Raw genomic sequence first — 20,180 nt, 5'->3', positions numbered from 1 at the left:
CACTGCGTCTATCTATCTATCTATCTATCTATCTATCTATCTATCTATCTAGGATGGGGGCAGCAGAAATAATATGCGAAAGACGTCCCCACACGCACGCACGCACGCACGCACGCACGCACGCACGCACGCACGCACGCACGCACGCATGCACACACGCACCAAAGACTCAGGTTGCGGGTGAACAGTGGATCTGTAGGTCTTTAGGTCTGGAGCCCACATTTTCATCCGAACAACTGCTTGCAGATTTTGAGAGAGACATGAGCAACCAGGTTCTATGAAAACAATTTAGCCCCAAAGAAGCGAGTTCATCTTCTATTCACAAGATGACCCTTTAATTCACTCTGAGTCACCAAACCTGTGTCCATTCAGACGGAAGAGAGAGAAAGCTCTTTGCTCTCCTTCACAGACCTGGAGAGGAGTCACCTCTAGGGGATCACCATCCTCCTCTAGGGGATCAGGCTTGATGCCACAGAGATGGTCTTTTCAAACAGGCTTCAGTTACAGTCTCACTGTCTCTGACTCTCTCTTTCTGCCATTGTCTTTCTTTCTTTCTTTCTTTCTCCGCCTGTTTTCTTTTTCCCGTCTACCTCTTTGTCTCTGTTTATGATTCTCTTTTTCTCTGCATCTCTGTCACTGGTGTCTCTGTCTCCTTCTCTCCAGCTTTTTAAACATTGGCCCCGACAAGAGTCTTGGGTTACTGCTCCACAGCCAAAGGATTAGTCTTCCTCACGATGTGTGTGTGCACGTGTGCGACGTGCATGTGTGTGAACCCTATGTTTCGCTATAAGATTGGAAGGGTGTGAAATATGAATGGGGGTGATTATGTTGTTGGTGCAGGTCAAACCCTTAATGACCAGTGTTGAGTAGCAAGCGGGCCATCTGATCCAATGGTATGCTGAGGGTCCCCTGAGTATCAGTAGCCTCAGAGGTACTACAATGTGTGTGTACACACACACACACACACACACACACACACACACACACACACACACACACACACACACACACACACACACACACCAATAGGGTGAAGAGAGATTAGGCCTCCCTGAGACTCGCCCAGATTCCCCACTCTCACGACTTCCTTATCAGGGGAAGGGCACTTTCCAATGTTGTACCAAAAAAAGGAAAGCAATTAGGCAGCGAGGGAAGACAAATAGGACTTTCACTAACCCCCCCCCCCCCCCCCCCCCCTCCCGCCCCAATTATTCATCAGCGGTGTTGCTAGTTCTCTCTTCTAGCCTTTTCCCTGAATGCCCCACTTTCTCCTCAAACACATGTAAAGGGAGTAGTTTAAGGCTTCAAGGGGGATACTTGCTCGTAGACAAGGCGATAGGATAGTGCCATCTGGGAGTGAGACTGGCACAGGCTGCTTCTCTCTGGTTCTCTCCAGGGAGTTTAGGGCAACTCTTAATAACAAACGTCTTTGTGTCCCTGTGTCCCTGTGTCCGTGTGTGTGTGTGTGTGTGTGTGTGTGTGTGTGTGTGTGTGTGTGTGTGTGTGTGTGTGTGTGTGTGTGTGTGTGTGTGTGTGTGTGTGTGTGTGTGTGTGTGTGTGTGTGTGTGTGTGTGTGTGTGTGTGTGTGTGTGTGTGTGTGTGTGTGCGTGCGCATGCGTGTGTCTTTGCATTCCAGGCTCCTTGAAGCGGGGAGCGGCAGCGTCCAGAGCCTCTCTCTGTCCGACAGTCACCTGGCCGAGCTGGACGGGGACACCCTGCGGCTCTTTGGCCCCGGGGCCCTGGAGGCCCTGGAGAGGGGCTGGGGGGTCCAGACCGCAGCCGCCGTCATCGTCATAGCCTTCCGCTACATCCACTACGACACCATCGTCCCAACACTGCCACGCATAAGGGTCAAGTTCCCCAACCTCTCGGTAAGAAACACTCGCTGTGTGTGTGAGACACATGGTAATACATCAAATACATAAAAAGTAGTCATCAAGAATCACCAGTAAGACACCCTGAGTGAAACCAGACTGCTGGGTGCTGGCGCTTTGGCGGGGGGGAGGGGGGGTCAGATCAACACACTGTATGGAATTAATTCTCTACTGGTCAGCACAGGTCAGCTCTATGTATGGAGATCCAAGGGGTGGCAGCGGGGGCAGTGTCTTGAGTGTACAGGGTTTGATGAGGGCCCAGGTAGGTTCGGTCCTTGATGTTCTGGCCTGTTGAGAACTCTAGTTTTTGCCGGCTGCCAGGTGTGGCTGCACTAAAACTTTGGGGCAGGCCCGTCTAGAGTTTGAATGGACAGGTATCATCGAAGGTATCAGGTATCATCGAAGAGGAAGGGAATGGGAAGGGGAGGGATCAACATATGGAATGTCAGAACAGGTCAGCTCCATATGGAGATCTAAGGGTTTGAGATCAGATGTAGAGTTGCTGGCCAGCTCCATATATGCAGATCTAGGTGATTAGCCAATCTTCTCCATGTATGGCTATCCAGGGTTTGATGAGGTCAGTGTTGTGATCTTCATATATGGAGACGGTCATATATGGAGCGTGTCACGAGACATGACGGACTGACGGCCATATATGGTGGCGTGACTTGTCACGGGCGTGACGGACTGACGGCCATATAGTTGAGTGTCATCTGCATAGCAGTGATAAGATGTGTACAGGGAGAAAAGGAGGGGACCAAGTACAGATCCCTGTGGACGTTTTTGTAACCTTTTCTGTAACCCCAAAAGTCCATTTTATGTCTCCTGTCTCATTGATAATGTACATTCAGACATGGGCAAGACATAATTAACCAAGAACAGAACGTTCTAGTATAAACCCCTGAATTACAAGTGTGCAAATGTCTTCCCACATGAAGAAGACCGAATACATGAAGAATTCAAGACGGAATTAATTTCCCAGTGGATTCCTCGCAGCTCACGTCAGTGCAACCACAGTTGCAATTTCCCAGAATTTCTAGTGATATAAATCATCTTTAACGGAGGCGTACCTATATTCCTTCAACCCTAAGTTTCCTCAAAACTAACACTAACCGTAACCCCAAGCCCAATCGGGCTGCGGGTTGATGGGACATAGGCATGTCCATCTTTGAGATTTCATGCGGTGACATGCGGGATGAACTATCATTAGCAAACTGAAAATGCTCAAAAAGTACAGAATAAGAATCAGAAATACTTTTAACATCCACAATATGGATGCTAGGATTCAAGTGGATAATGCAACAGCCTCCAGTACCTTGAAAGTGACTTGTTGGCACATGCCTCCCTTGCAGCATCTGATCTTCCTGGAGAGCAACATTTGCCGTCTCTCCCAGCTGGCGGCCCTGGCTCAGGTGAGACGTCTGGAGCAGCTTACCATCCACCCAGAGGGGAACCCCGTGGTCAGCCTGGCCCTGTGGCGCTCCTTCCTCATCTACAGACTGCACCACGTCAACCTGCAGAGGGTCAACGGTCTGGAGGTACGTGAGCCTTGGGCCGCCATGGCGTGTAGCACCGTAGACAACATGAGATAGAGATCAAATTAGATCAGATGAGATGAAGGGAGAAGGGAAGAAAAGAGATGGTGAGGTTTCAAAAGGTTTGATTTCCTTTCTCCTTGCTCTCCCTGTCCCCCTTCTATTTTTCTTTACGCTACCTGGAAACAACAAAAACGATGGAGCTTGCACAAAAACAAAAATGAATGCCCTACTTTATCAGTGATGTGTAGTGAAAATAAGAGATCAAGCTTTGATATTGGCTGGCAAATTGGCTATTTTCACTATTTTAAAATGTTAAAAATATATATATATATATAAAGTCGGAACGGATTTGTACATACAAGGTTTCCACCGACAGAGATGATGTGTACAGTACAGTATGTGTGTGTATGTCTACTCTACTCTATAGGTGACAATGAACGATGTGATCGCTGCAGAGCGTGTCTTTGGGACGCTGGGTCATATAGCGGCCACCGAGACGCCGCGCTGTCGGCTTCTGCTGCTACTGGAGGAATCCAGGTGAGATCGCATGGAAACACACTTTAGATGTAATTAAAATACACACGCTCTCTCTCTCTCTCTCTGTGCGTGCGTGCGTGCGTGCGTGCGAGACAGCTAGACATAGCGTGGCACTGTGGATCCAGGTGAGATGAGTTCTGAGGTGTCCCAGGGTATGGGTGGGTACCTGGCACCCAGACGCACACATTCCTGTCCCAGGCCAAGCGCCTTTCATCCCCGTCACTCCACGTCAGTGAAGCACGGCCATGCAAAGCAAAACATGCCATTGTGGCGATGTGATGTTTTTCCCTTTCGGATTTTACTTTTCTTGAGCATACTAACACTGTAACTCCCATTCATCTCTAATTGGAGCTTTGTGGAGTTATGCCACGCTATAGTTTCAGTGGGATTATTCTAGCAGGGTGCATAGTGTGTGTTTCATTGTTTTCCTGATCACCATAATGCCTCAACTGAATAGGTCACGCTTCACTCACAGCTGCTATCTCGGTGCCCTGTCAGGATTCCACTGAAGATTCTCTGTCTGTTGGCAGCACTTCAACTTCCCTATTGTTGGCAGATACAACAGCCTTGAACCCATCATTATTTCCCCATAAATTTCAAAATCTTAAAAGACTGCCCTGATGTCAAATCTGTGGATGCTTCGTCAAATTGGTCCATTTGCTTCCAAATGGCTTTCATGTTGGCCCATACATCTGTAGATCTGTCTCACTCAAACTAAAAGAGTTGTAGGTTCAGAACTCATCACTGTGTGATGTATGCTGCAGTTGGTTGGTCTTCCTTGACATCTAGCAGGCTACTAATTTGGTTAAGAACGGTCTAAACCTCAGATAAAATGCCTGGCTTGTGTTGTACCCTAATTTTCATTTGAGGGGGGTAAACAATGTCCCGCTTTCATTGGTCCCTGGTCGTGGAACGACCTGTAGACCAGACTCAAATTGGCCTAAAAAATTCCCTTGAGAAGTTTCAAATGGATCACCGTAGATGTACTCACCAACATTTGCACTTGTTTGGATGTGTATAGCCTCTTTCTAGGTATATATGTTTTTTGTACATGTTGTACATTGTGTGTATTCCTACTTTTTGTAGGATTATTGGCCTCTTTTTCCTTCATTTAAAGTGTATCACTTTGGAGATATTTTATGTATTTTCTGTGTATTTTGTGGTGTATCATGGGTGTACTATTGTTGTCTGTTTTGTAATGTATGAGAGACTTTGGGCTCTATTTTAATCCATGCTAAACCCCTTATCCCTAAACTCCGTTGACCTTTTTATTTTTTTACTTTTTTTAGTACAACTAGCCGATCTACATCGACACGTTGTGAGCTTGTAGATTCAAAATAGTATTTATTTTTTTACTATTTTGAAAAACATTTTACATAGTTCAAATAGCCGATCTACAAGTTCACAACGTGTCATAGATTGGCTATTCAATTTAATTCAATTCAATAAAAAAAAAAGTTTTTACTACTGGTTAAATATAGGGTAAATAAATACAATTAAATAAAGTTTGCAGATGGGTTCAGGACATTAAGTAGTGGTAAATGTGTTGTATGGTTTTAGGATGGCAGTAGTTGTGCATTCGGTAGCACTAACAGTGTTACACCATCTCATGACCTTGTAAAGTTGACTCAATATAAAGATACAGATACGTATATGCCAACAATCAAGCTGCAAAACATGTTACCTAGTGCAGGTTAACCTCCGCTCTCCTGGAGCAGCATGACACAATTTATTACCCTTTTCCTCTAAAATGAGAAGACAGAATCACTGTGCAGTCAGTGCTGCTATTTCCTTATACATATATACGCACGCACGCACGCACGCACGCACGCACGCACGCACGCACGCACGCACGCACGCACAAATGAAGAATCAGTGGTTTCCTCTCTGATTTTATATTTACTTTAGTTTTGGTTCTATGACTATCCCTGTTTTGGCTCTTATACGGAAGAGCTTTTCTGTGCGAACACTTCACTTTCTTCATCATAATTAAACACTAAAATTGAGGCACTGTTTGCTCAACCAGTTAGGGCGTGGACCACATTACTGCTCTCACCCTCTCACTATATTCTCTTACCTTTGTATCTGACTCTCTCCTTTGTGTTATCTGAGAAAGCAAAAAAGAAAACATAAATAATAAATAATAAGAAATATGGTGAAACGTCAGCAGTCATTGGGGTGGGCACATTAGTCTGAGGGGGATTGTACTACATGGCTAAGTGCTACATGTACATGTTTTATTGTTGGTACGTATCCAGGACAAATATTATGATAGCTATAACCACTTTAAACATACCTGGCTCTCATCATAGGAAAACATTAACAAATCAAATCATGTGGATCTCGGGATTAACATGGGGACAGCATGGCTTCAATGTGGGCCTCAGACTTCTTGTGGCCAGCCTCAGCCTGTGATGTATATGATAAAGGAAGGATAAAGGATAAAGGAAGGCAGTCCGCACACTGATCTGAAGCTCCCACATGCAACTTTTTTTTTTATGTTTTTGAGTGGTGCAACCACACATGTCTGTGTTAACCTATGTGTTAACCTATGTGACTATGTGACTATGACTAGCAGTAGGGGCAAAAGCGGCGCTGTTGTGCCAGAAACAGAGAGAGATAGTGCTGCACTGTTGCCTGCTAATGAGAGACAGAGAGAGGGGGGGGGGGGTGCAGGGGGAGAGGGGAGTTGCACCACTCAGTTCACACTGGTGTGATTTTTTTGTGGCTTTTGGCTTTATTTTATAGTAGACAGGAAATGGGGAGAGGGCTGGGGGCGGGTGACATGCAGTAAAGGTCGTCGGGATCGGGAGTCGAACCCGCGGCACACTGCCAGACTGGATTACCAGCCACAGTGCCTAGACCGCTGAGCCACGGCCCAGGCCCCCAGCAGCAATTTTATTTAAGGAAACAACGTTTCGACCCGTGTGGGTCTTCGTCAGTCGTATATGACATAGCTAAATTTGACGTATTATGACTCCCAAGTAGTTTTGGAAAGGACAGATCTATAAACTCTCAACACGTCACAATGTGACTGACGTGTTGGGACCTTGTAGAGGTGTTGTTTCACTGAATGGCACCATCGTACGACAAAGTGGTGAAAGTTGCTGTTGTTTACAGGTGTGGCTCCACTACACCCAACCACACGTGTTGTCAGCTACTGTTGTCCCCACAATGTTGACTACTCTGCAAGTAGTAGCCTGAAAAAGCCCTATTTCTGTGCACTCACTCACTCACTCACTCACTCACTCACTCACTCTCGCTCTCTGACGCACGCACGCACGCACGCACGCACGCACGCACGCACGCACGCACGCACGCACGCACGCACGCACGCACGCACGCACGCACGCACGCACGCACGCACACTCACACACACACACACACACACACACACACACACACACACACACACACACACACACACACACACACACACACACACACACACAAACACTTATCCCAGCAGGTATGCATTTTTCCCCTGCAGCCTACTTTCTAAGTGAAATTACAATTTGTCACTTCTGGCAGAGTCTAGTGGAACATGTTGGTACAGCGTTGCTGTGTTAATGCTGATAGACAGCAGCATCTTATGTAGCTGACATCCTTTTTATAATGTCCTCAACATCGTTATACATCCTGCTGCTCAAACCACCAAGGATGAAAAATATACTTCAGTCAGAATGGGAAGGCTTGGTAGTCCGGTTTCTTTTGTTTAATGTGGGAAATTTGGTATAGTCTTTTTTATTGGCCTAAAATATTGTTTACAGTATATACATACATTCATGAATCCACTTGTTGACCAGCTGTCACTATTGGGCTTTTTTTTATATAGGGGTTTCGTGTGACCCTACCATTAACATCCTATGGCAGGCAAATATGTCAAACTTTCCTTATGCTTTAAGTAGCATGTGACATGTCAAACTAGGGGGTTCTCATGATTCTGAATCCATTCCAAGCATTAGTTTTGCACAAAATACACTCCTTGGGATAACATCACATTTGTCATGACGTCTATGGCTGTTTTTAGCCCAAGGAGTGTATTGGTCAGCAAGTAGATTCATGAATGTATATAGACAATAAAAAAGACTATATACCAAATTTCCCACTATGGACTATTTATTAATTTATGATGATCCAAAAATAGACACTTTTTTTTAAAGGTATGAAGCATTTCTGTTAACCCCAGTTTGTTGTTCTCGTCTTTCTTTTGTGTGTATTTTGCATCATTTGAGATTGGAATGTGACAATTACATGGCATTGATTTTTGAAGAGAGCAAATTCTAATCATAATATGATTTAATCCACAATAGTATTGTAGTATTAGTAGGAGAGTATTTCTCATCAGATATATTCATTCATATAGTTGATGCCATTATACAGACTGATCTCTTTAGTCGCAATGCGGAAGCTCCAAGATTGTCGCTTTACTGTATAAAACATTGCCAGAGGTTTTAGTAAGAGAAATCTATTAAAATCTGGGAACTAAATCGTTACCAAGAAATGTCTTCACCAATGTGTTTCTAAAGGTGTCTAATAACATGTACTAAAAGTTTGAAATTCAACTCCCGTGGGAAAGTTGAGTTATTAGCATAATATGTGACCATACCCTTAACATCCTATATAAGGCAAAAAAGTCCAAATTTCATCATTCTTTAAGTAACATGTGACATATGAAACTAGGGTGTTTGCATGATTCTGAATTCATTCCAAGCATTAGTTTTTCACAAAAAACACTCCTTGGGAGGAAAACGGCCACACAAACGTGATGAGGTCAGCACATTTGGTCAAGTGGATATGGCCTAATTTAGCCCAAGGAGTGTTTTTTGTGCAAAACTAATGCTTGGAATGGATTCAGAATCATGAAATCACCCTAGTTGCATATGTCACATGCTACTTAAAGAATGATGAAATTTGGACTTTTTTGCCTTATATAGGATGTTAAGGGTATGGTCACATATTATGCTAATAACTCAACTTTCCCACGGGAGTTGAATTTCAAACTTTTAGTACATGTTATTAGACACCTTTAGAAACACATTGGTGAAGACATTTCTTGGTAACGATTTAGTTCCCAGATTGGTCAAATACCTGATAAAATGCCCTTACTATTTGTATTTATAAAGATAAAGCTAGCTGGGGAATTGAAACATTGTTATTTAACGTAAGTCCTCACAAACCCTTAAGCTGTTTCATCGTGGCGCGTTGTGACTGTGAGCTTGTAGATTGGCTACTAAGTATCACCATAATGATATGCCCAAAATGGGGATGCCAGCTTGAAAGTAGTTATGAAGGTGCTACTATTGCATTTTATGTTTGGCACTCATTCTGTGCTCCAATTGCTGTGTCCTTCTTGAAATATGTCTTAATGCTGAACAGCAAGCTGATGCAATTCTGTCTGTCTGTCTGTCTGTCTGTCTGTCTGTCTGTCTGTCTGTCTGTCTGTCTGTCTGTCTGTCTGTCTGTCTGTCTGTCTGTCTGTCTGTCTGTCTGTCTGTCTGTCTGTCTGTCTGTCTGTCTGTCTGTCTGTCTGTCTGTCTGTCTGTCTGTCTGTCTGTCTGTCTGTCTGTCTGTGTCTGTCCTTGTAGGAAGCGGCAGCTGCAGTTCCTGTTGGAGGGGCGTGGTCGCAGGGCGGGGCTGAGTCCAGAGGAGCTGAGGGACAACGGGAAGCTGTTGGGAGAGGGTCTGAGCCGAGCGCTCTTCAACTACCCCAGCAGAGACTGCAGCACAGACAGCCTGGAGGTCAGTGTTGTTGAGCCATGTTTATACCCTTCCCACAATCAGAATCACATCTGCCCACAGAACGTATCACACTGAATTGAAATAACTTCTTGTCAGCTAGTGACACCATCAGCTGGGGGGGGGGGGGGGGGGGGGGGGTCTGGGGGACTTCTTAACCCATTAAGACCTGAGGTTGATTCTACAACTGCCTTCGTAATCATTAGTTCTCAAACGTTCTACAGTCAATTAACTCGTGTAAGTTAATTGACTGGGAGGGAAAGTGTTAACTAACCCTAACACTGGGGAAGAGATTCCTTTTTAAATTAATCTTAAATATTTTCTGCTGCTCTCCACACTGCCACTAACTGAGAAATGATTGGCCCAAAGCGAACTTTGCTTTGACTAGTAGTTATGTTTGAATAGATCTCTCAATTCAATACCAAACTCTCCTCACGCTCTCGCCAAGAAACTTTGAAGGGTGAATGCCAAGGAAATTCCACATAAATGTAGATACAGCAGAGTGAAGCTTAGTCCAATATTGTGATGGCGGTGGCAATGAGCATATAACTTACAAAATTAACCCTAGGGAGGAAGTTCATCTTTATGATTGATACTCGAGCTTAGAGAGAGTTGGGCAGTGACACCATCTACCAGTCCAAGTCCAGACATATTTTTGATGGGCGCTAGCCCCTCCTATGTCCAGCTTTGTGGGTTTCTGCACACACAAACATAGTGTTAACACAAACATTGAATGCCATTGACAATGAATGGCCAGCTTTGTGCAGGGTTTCTACTTTCTGCACACACAAACATTGTGTTAACACAAACATTGAATGCCATTGACAATGAATGGCCAGCTTTGAGTGTAAATTTGTGTGGGCCGCCACTTACTTTCAGTTTATTTTCCATTTTCCTCTTATCACCCACCCCCCCCCCCCCCCCCCCCCACACACACACACACACACACACACACACACTCCCTCAGGAGGGCGCTACAGAGTCATCAGAGCGGGCGGCCACGACAGAGCAGTACCTCCGCGAACTCGTCCAGCGGGCGTCGGACACCAACCTGAAAGGCGAGGCCCTGCACAAGCTGTGGCCCGCCATGTTCGTGGAGATGGTGAGGGACTGCGTGTTAGAGATGAAGGACTGCGCGTCCTTCCGCCGGACCTGCCTCGCCAGGCTCTCCCAGACCAATAAGTGACATAAAGGGACCGACAGGTCTCACTCTCTCACTGACACCTTAACCACGTTAACCCATTCTGGGGGCGAACATTCAGCAAAAAATAGCAGATGTACATGTGTCACAACTCATCCCACTGCGTGTAGATCGGTTATTTTCAGCGAAGAGATTTTGGAATAAAGGGCGAAAACGAAGCGCGCCTAGTATAGGCCCCTGGGGGACTCTGATAGACTGAGTATGTAGGGTTTGAGTGGTTAAAAAGAGACGCCTCAGATGTCGCTCTCCTAACGTCAACGGTACCAAACACATCACAACATCACCTCAGAGACTTCATCTATTGCAGTCACCCCAGTCTTCAAAGACAGACACTGTTTATTTCTTTCTTCATTTCTTTCTGTTCATCTCTTCTTCCAGATGGATGTAGTAGAGCTATTTTCAACGATGTCTTGAAACGGTTGCAAGGACGAGGCTGCCTTGATTGAATGTACATTTTCACTGAGAAGACGTTAAAGTGTTTTGTTTTTGTTTTTGTTCACCTGCCTGGAGTCCAGAATGCTTGAAGCTACAGCATACTCGAGAAAGTTAAAAAATGACTTATCGACTGATGCACTTTAAACAAAACAAAAAAAGCCACCCGAATGACCCCTCTCTACACCATTATACTGACATCAGCTCAATATAGAGATCGTGTCTTTGTCGAGACTAGAATGATTCTCTGTGTCTTAATTCATGTTCCATGTGTCGCTCTCTCACCCTCACTTTCTCCCGCCTGATGTGACAAGAAAGGGCACAAAAGACACGTTATTTTTGTTGTTGTCGTTTTCTTTTGATGACCACTGATTTTATGTATTGTACCTTAGTATTAAAGGATTCCCTATTAACACTCAAGTGTGTGTTTGCACTGCGTTATATTTGTTGTCCCACACAGACCTTCACAGCATGTAAGAACGGCATTTTCAGCAATCAGGCAATTCATCTGGGAACCCATTCAGGAAAAAAGGCTTTTGCCTCTGGGGGCACCACTTCCTTTTTTGTGTAAAGCGGTAACTTGGTTTGGCTCCTCCCCTTTCTTAGTCCACTTCCTCTCTGGTGCTTCTTGTGATTATTCCCACTAACAACAACATTACATCGTTATGGCAGTGGTGCTGACAGCCTTGAGGGATTCATGTTGACATTAATTATAAAGCTCAGAGGTGTGGATTTGCTTTTTTTAATCCAGAATGAGGCATGTCTAAAATACATTTTTTTGCAGTGCGGTGTGTCTATTTGCGTCCACCTGGTGGGGTTCACGCTCAAGTTCAACCTCTCTTACTTTTTCCAGTCTTCTAACCTGATTACCTTTGACGGGACGTCACTTTGAAGTGCAGTGTTATCAACACCAAGTAGGCCATTAGCCTCTTCAACTTTGTTCCTTCACATTAAGCTCATTAAGACCTGAGGCTGATTCTACAAATGCCTTCGAAATCTCAAACCTTTTTGTGCCAAGGACCCCCAAAATTATACAATTGATGTATAATTGATTATGCTATTTTTGAATTGCCAACGCTGAAATCTATAATGACACAGATGCTTTCCCGGGCTGTGTGCATGCATGCTGTACCCTGCTCGGTGCTGGGGGTCCAGGAGGCTGTACCCTGCTCGGTGCTGGGGGTCCAGGAGGCTGTACCCTGCTCGGTGCTGGGGGTCCAGGAGGCTGTACCCTGCTCGGTGCTGGGGGTCCAGGAGGCTGTGTGCATGCATGCTGTACCCTGCTCGGTGCTGGGGGTCCAGGAGGCTGTACCCTGCTCGGTGCTGGGGGTCCAGGAGGCTGTACCCTGCTCGGTGCTGGGGGTCCAGGAGGCTGTACCCTGCTCGGTGCTGGGGGTCCAGGAGGCTGTGTGCATGCATGCTGTACCCTGCTCGGTGCTGGGGGTCCAGGAGGCTGTACCCTGCTCGGTGCTGGGGGTCCAGGAGGCTGTGTGCATGCATGCTGTACCCTGCTCGGTGCTGGGGGTCCAGGAGGCTGTACCCTGCTCGGTGCTGGGGGTCCAGGAGGCTGTACCCTGCTCGGTGCTGGGGGTCCAGGAGGCTGTGTGCATGCATGCTGTACCCTGCTCGGTGCTGGGGGTCCAGGAGGCTGAAACCAGGTTGTAGTGGAATGTCCCTGCAGGCATATATACGTAGGCTGGTTCCACCAGGCCTTCGCCAGCTGCTCCTGCACCCCTCACTCTTTAACCCATTAACACCTGAGAGGACGATTCAAATAATGTCTTCTAGATCCTAACTGTTTACGGAGAATAAAACAAAAACAACGTATGTTGCTATATCACGTGGTTCTCAAACGTTTTCATGCAGTCAAGGACCCCCAAAATGATATGTATTTGGTGTGTGTGTGTGTGTGTGTGTGTGTGTGTGTGTGTGTGTGTGTGTGTGTGTGTGTGTGTGTGTGTGTGTGTGTGTGTGTGTGTGTGTGTGTGTGTGTGTGTGTGTGTGTGTGTGTGTGCGCGCGTGTGTGTCCCCCTACTCCTTTTTCCCCTCACTGTATATGTTTCTTTTCCCTTTTTACCTCCTTTATGATGAATTCCTGTTCTGTTCTTTGGCTATATAGAAGTGTTTATATGTACGTCTCTAAATGTTTTGATTTGAACAAGGTGCACCCTCTTGTAAACAAGTGTTATTGGGTCGTCCACTCACAGTTAACAGTCTTTGTATTGAGTAATTCTGCTAACTGTTAATACATATTTCAATCAATCAATCAATCAGTGTGTGTGCGCGCACCTGTCACATGCGTTCCAAACGGTCGGTGAGCAGGGCCGTCTGAGAGGCTAGGCTAGTAGTTTGCATGGGCCATTTGCAGTCATATAGTGGCTAAATCTGGCATTAAGAATTATGAATTTCTATCGAACATCTTATTTACAATGGAATTGAGTTGATGTGGGGGGTTTTTAGGGTAACTGTTGTGTAATCGCAATATTCCACTCGAGCGTGTGCTTTACCGTGATTATTGGCACTTCAGTGACTCTTGTCGAACTTGGCTTCCTCCGACATGCTTGATGATCAACGACCGTGTGTATCTTTGCATCTTTGTATCTTTTGCATCTGCCTGTGTGAACGTACGATCAGAGATTCACATCCTCTCAGAGATTCAAATCCTGTCAGAGATTCATGTCCAGTTCGAGATTCACATCCTGTCAGATTCATATCCAGTTTGAGATTCACATCCTGTCAAAGATTCATATCCATGCAGTTCCAGATTCACATCCTGTCAGAGATAGGACCTATGCCAAAGACTGAATTGAAGGTATCCAAATGTTTTGAATGTTACAGCAAACTGAATAAACAGAGACATTCAGTATAGGGTCAAAGCAACATATAAATTATACAATAACAAAACAAAAATAATAAAGCTTTATCTGTATTGTACCATTTGTTTTGCACTACATGAACTTAAAATAAACCATTAAGAAAAGATTGTCACTGGAGCACCATTTGAATTAATTTATTATGCCTTTATTACAGTGTGAAGAGACAAAGATTCTATGCAGCTGTGTTTGCATCCACCTCAAATAACTGCCTTGCTGACTGCAGATGTCTGAATGCTAAATACAAGGTAGTCTAAGCATATCTATATAATATCAAGGGTTTTTGGTAGAGTGAAGCCTATAGCATAGGCATATACAGTTCATGCATCTGCAAAAACAATATCATGCAACACATGACGTTTTTTGTTGAATCATAAATTATATTTAAGGATAAAGGTTTAAAATGGAGTATTTTAGTAATTTATTGATTTGACACTGTATTATATTTTTCTGTACTGATTGAACCTATAACTTTTTGGTTACAGGAAAGGCTACTTTAAATTAAAACCGGTAAAGCATATGTGCCATTTTAGATTTTCAAATAGCAGATGCAATGCAAGCTTGTATCCTGTATCTGTAAATGTTTAACGTTTTAGAAAAATCTTAGAAAGTGTGAGAACTATTGATTTAGAAGGCATTTGTAGAATTGGCCTCAGGTCTAGCAGGGCAACTCTGTTGGCCAGATGATAAACATACACCTAATACACATGTACTCAAGTACACACATTTACATCAACAAGATCAGAGAACAAATACAGTAAGAGAAATGTCTGTTGGTATGAACTGGTTGACTCATTTGTTCAAATCCAGTAGTTCAAGACCAGTATCATATGACACTGTTCCCTAGAGATGCCTCCAAGAATAATCTAATAAATGTTTTCTGTACACGTTAACATAATTGTCCTGTATTGCCAGTCAACCCTAATCTGTCATACTGTACCAACAGGAATACATCTGTATGTCCTGTGCTGACTGGTATATATATACAGTAACTCTAGTATGCATTCTTTGATAATCCCATTTGTGCCATCTCCATAATGCCGGAACAAGTCAAGTTTGTTTTCTCTATTCGGTAACTTTGATACATGTAGTACGCTTTATATTGCCATGGCTTACAATCACTGTACTGTATACCTACCTAATGCTGGCTGGACTGGTTGTCAAGAAAGATGCACGGTTCTCTCACTCTAACAAATGTCATGGCAAGTGACAGCATGCATGGCTTGTGGGAGAAGTGAAAAAGATGAGGAGAAAGTGAAATAGGGAGAATTAGCGAGGGAGTGAGAAAGAGAGTGGGGGAAAGGGAAAAGAAAGATCTTTTTTGTGTGCACAAGAGAGAGAGGGGATAAACTCAAACCTTTTAAGAAAGGGGAGCCCATGATGCTGACACTGTAAAAGTAACTAAATGTAGCCATATGTCTTGATGAGTAATAACCAACTATACTGTAAATCTGCCGTTATCAAAACAATATTTTCTCTGTATTAGGTAAAAAAGAAAGAAATAAACTTATGACATTGTGATTAAAACGTCGTAAAATTGATCAACTGCTGTACACTGACTGAGATCACTTAATCTATCTGATATTTGGAATTCAAAGCCCGATGAAACAAAATCTAAACCAGAATTACGGCATTTATTAAATCAAGATATTGTGCTGAATCTCCACAATGATAATGATTGTATGTTGTGGAGCGTGTTCAACCCTTGCCAGCCGAAGCAAGCCAAGTAGGGCTTTTTTGAAAAGCAAATGATACTAATTGATTACTTAAATGTATTCTAGCCCTGCATGGGGAGGTTGCTGCACAGTCTAAAGAAACAACAGTTCCTTGCGTGGTCTCCAATCTATTTAAGTGTTCAAACCCTTAAATATTCTCGACCTTGGAATTTTAGCGCATGGCGTTTTCGAAGTTTGGTCTAAGCTTTGGTAGGAGTAGGAGGAGCAGGTGTCCTATAGTTGGATGTACCCAACATGTGAAGTATATGGACTGAAACCTTCTCTTTTAGTCATCATGCCAAACAACAATGCCACCTGCATCTTAGAGGGGTTCGACCTTTATGTATAGTGATGGAAAACACAGCAGTGAAATCTGAGGTATATTGTTTACTTCCCATAAATATAACACTATTGTGAGAACATTTAGATACTGTAAACAGATAAGTTTGTGTCACTGTCATAGTAATCCCTCTCGTGTATACTTAATCTATTTAGACTCACATATATATATAAATATTTGCTTGCCTTGCACTGTGGGGAGGAGTTATCAGACGTTCACGTGTGGGTGAATAATAACAAACTCGGCTGTGGGAATTTAAGCAAATTAAAGAGGAATAGAGTGTCACATCTGAGGGGATTGGAGGCGATGTGTTTGTGTTCATTCATAGCTCTGCGGTCTGCCCATAGCTTTGTGTATGTGTCTGGGGACATGGCTGCCAATTCGTTCCACCTCACAAGGCAAACTATTACTTTCTCCTGGAATGAACCTCACATATTGTTTATTGTGAGTTGCACACTGCAAAAAATAACCACCCTAAAATATGAATTAAACCTCTAACAAGCTTTAAAATCTGCTTTTCTCTTAAAATATCTGACAAATTATCTGGCATTCTAGAGCATTATTCTAGTGCTCTAGAATTAAGTGATATAGCTTTGAGACTAGTGGAGTGATCTTATTACAATTGTGGAAATATATTGAATTACTGAAAACAAGTGACATTCATGATCTAAACCTATTGGCACGTACAGTAGGCCTACTGTATGTTCACATAACATAATTGAGACACTAACTGAGACTTCGAGACTCAGGGCAGGACAAAAACAAAAAACATATATTTTTTGCAGTGTGCTGTATGTCCATTGGTGTGGAAACGCACATTTTTGTCAGAGAACTGCAGAGCTCTTCTTTCCAGAGATAGGCCTTGAATGGGTCATCCGGAACGGCTGTTAATTGAACACTGAACAGTATTTTAATTGGAGGCTTGTTTGTCCATGACTGCATGTTTGGAAACACAGGGCAGTATTATGTGTGTCTTAAGTACCAGGTCTTATGACTTAACTTAAGACCTGGAGGAGTGGTCAATGCTGTTTGGCCACTCAGAATAGCCAAATGGCATTGATCACGCCTCCAGGTCTTAAGTTAAGTAATAAGACCTGGTACTTAAGACACGCATAATACTGCCCACAGTGTTCTATAGGGTTAACCCTATAGAACACTAAACACGGGTGATTTTCACCCGGGCGATTATATTTTTGTAATTTTCATAACGTTGCTGATGTCTGAGGTGGGTGGGTCTTTCAGTATACCTTCATGATGCTCAGTGACATCATAGAAGGTAGGTTTGTTTCCCTGCCCACATACCTGTTTTTAGAGAAAATCCCTTACCACAATGGACGTTTTTCTTTTTTCTTCACTGGACCATTCTCACATGTCCTAGGAATGGGTGGACCAAAGGAGAAGTTCCCAACTTCAGTTCTCTTTTTTTTTTAGGAATATTTAAAAAAAAACAATATGCATGTTTTTCACCGGTTTTGCCCCCCTATGATAGGGCCCCCCTCATGATATCTATTTTTCTTTTTTTTTGTGAAAAGTCATGATGAAATATTAATTGTAGCTCAAGCTCAATGTATTGCTGTACTTCAATATATTTCGATGGGAAATTTCTTTTTTGGAATATTTTACTTTGAGTAAAATATACCTGTGTTTAGTGAAAAGTGAAAGTGAAAAAATATGTTTAGTGTTCTCGGAAAAATGCCAATATACTCTAGGGTGGTCACAGGTCTCTGGGGGCAACAACAATAATGATGCAGGGCCAATGAAATATATAATTACGTCCAGGTGTCCAGACAGACAGACAGACAGGCAGGCAGGCAGGCAGGCAGGCAGGCAGGCAGATTGACTCAAATAAATTCAACTTTATTGTCAAGTATATTCTTCAAGTGTCAAGTCAACTGAAAAGCATTTCAGTTTGGGCAAACAGGAATGATTATTATACAGTTCCAGTGTCAATGTAATTTCTCATATTGTCCATGTTCTTGTTTAAGCTGGCTCTGAGTGACAGCCACCAGGAAAACGTACTTGTAAAGCCTCGGGCTCCGGGCATTGAGACATCTCAAACACATGCCAGTCTGGATCATTACAAACTGTTTCCGGGTGTTGTCTGTCTTTTGAAATCGTTTTTGTTCTCCTCAAGCATCTGCTGTTGTACATCAATCTCCTTTAAGAATAATAGCAGCCATCTGAGTATCTATTTGTATGCAACTATGGGATTCACCAAATGTTAACTTGTTATTACTGCCAAAGTGCCAGCGCTTATTGCTGCCAAAGCGCCAGCGCTCGCCCAGCAGTCTGCTGTCACCTGATGCGTGCATGCCCTAGGCGTCTTACAATAATAAACAATAGCAATCTTGTATGGGGTTCCTGGCCCAAAATGTTTTCAGATGGTGTCCACGAGAAAATGCATATTAATTTGAGAATCCTTGACATGAAACTTTTCGTGAACCACTGATTTAGAGCAGCAAGTGGTGTCTGATCTTGTCTTGCTCAATTAAGTCTATTTGGGAATTTAACCTGAGAGATACAAACCAATAACGACTGGAGAATGTAGGTGTAATTTGACCATAACATACTGTACATTCCGCTCATGTTGTCAGGGTGGTTATAGCACTGCATGCAGACTCGAGCGCTTAATGTTGTTTTAAGCCTTGACAAATGATTATCCTCTGCTGCATGCATGCATTTGTTGCTGTTGCTAAGGTCTGTGGTTACGGCTATTGTCAATGAAAGCCTGTAAGGCTTTGCAGCAGCTCATGATATAGGCTGCATCATTGCATGTAACAGCATGCTTTATTCTGCTGTCATGGAGCACCATTCCAGATCTCAGCAGCAGGGAGAGAACGATGGTAATAATATTGACCACCCAGACGGAAGGTATGTCTCTTTCAGTGGTGAGGGTGGGCGGATGTCTGAGAGAAGTGCAGAGTGCAACACCTGTGTGGCATTTGTCAGTGTGTTTAAAAAGCTCTCTCTCTCTCTCTCTCTCTCTCTCTTCCATACCTTTGCCACTTTACAGTATTTGTTATATCTTTCTTTAACTTTTTGTCTACTCTGTGAAGTTGAACACTTTTGCTTGCAGCGTATTCTATACCGCACACGCACCGCACGCACAGACGGAGAGCGCGCGCGCACTGGCTCCAGACATGGGGGCGCATGCACCATGCACTGAGTGTGTGCAGTCTGTGCACTGTGCAGCGAGCTGCTTTCTAATGGCTTTTGGTCACTGTGCGTAAAAGAGGACTGCGGGACGGCGGAGAGTGAGAAGGAGGACAATGCTGCGCAACAGGATGACCAGATGTCCATACAACATTGGAATATAACCTAACCTGTAAACCTGTACGGATTTATTGAACTTTACCGTGTATTTCCACTTGGACTAGTCGTGTTCTTGCGTTGGATTATTATCGACATACTAACTAGCCTATACATAGATACCCAGCCGTCTGCGTTTGTTTATCAAACTCCAGCAACAATACTAGGATAACATTGAGAAAATACTTCAAAGTGTTGTTTCAGCGCTCAGCCATCACTTGACTCGAAATAAGGTAGGAGAAGTAGACATAATATTTTTTCATGTTAATACAACAAATGGTGTTTAGTTATTTTTTTTTAATTATTTTATATTTTCATTCTGTTTTATTTAGAGCTAAGTTTAAAATGAACGGCTTTATATATTTTTTTGGAAACTTTTACCCCGGTCCCGACGTCTTTGGTCATTTTGATAGACTCTATCAAATGACTTGCTATTAAGTCTTGAAATAGTGAGTCTTCGACCTGCTGTTTTCAATCAGCAATAAGGACCTTTATTCTGACTGAGTGCATACATACAGCACAGCAGTGTGGTGTTCTGGTGTATAGAGTGAAAGTGTCTGCTTCACGGGACTTCAGACTCGCTGACGGGACTTCAGAGCCGCTGTCTCAAAAGGGGGTGTCG

At 43.6% G+C, this 20,180-nt stretch overlaps 1 protein-coding gene across 5 annotated transcripts in view; it reads left to right on the top strand.

Moving 5' to 3' along the window:
* The window catches only part of lrrc49 (leucine rich repeat containing 49), a 76,522-nt gene extending 64,802 nt beyond the window's left edge, over positions 1-11,720 (top strand). For all 5 annotated transcript variants that reach the window (XM_079497502.1, XM_079497504.1, XM_079497505.1 and 2 more), the window contains exons 14-18: positions 1,637-1,871; positions 3,227-3,412; positions 3,840-3,949; positions 9,538-9,691; positions 10,656-11,720. In XM_079497502.1, the coding sequence (XP_079353628.1) occupies positions 1,637-1,871; positions 3,227-3,412; positions 3,840-3,949; positions 9,538-9,691; positions 10,656-10,874 (904 nt within the window). In that variant the 3' untranslated portion in view covers positions 10,875-11,720. The remainder of the gene's footprint in view (positions 1-1,636; positions 1,872-3,226; positions 3,413-3,839; positions 3,950-9,537; positions 9,692-10,655) is intronic.
* Positions 11,721-20,180: the final 8,460 nt, after the last annotated feature.

The sequence above is a fragment of the Electrona antarctica genome (genome assembly GCF_951216825.1).
Source record: "Electrona antarctica genome assembly, chromosome: 3".
Classification (NCBI taxonomy): domain Eukaryota; kingdom Metazoa; phylum Chordata; class Actinopteri; order Myctophiformes; family Myctophidae; genus Electrona; species Electrona antarctica.
This window is presented reverse-complemented; position numbering and strand designations above follow the sequence as displayed.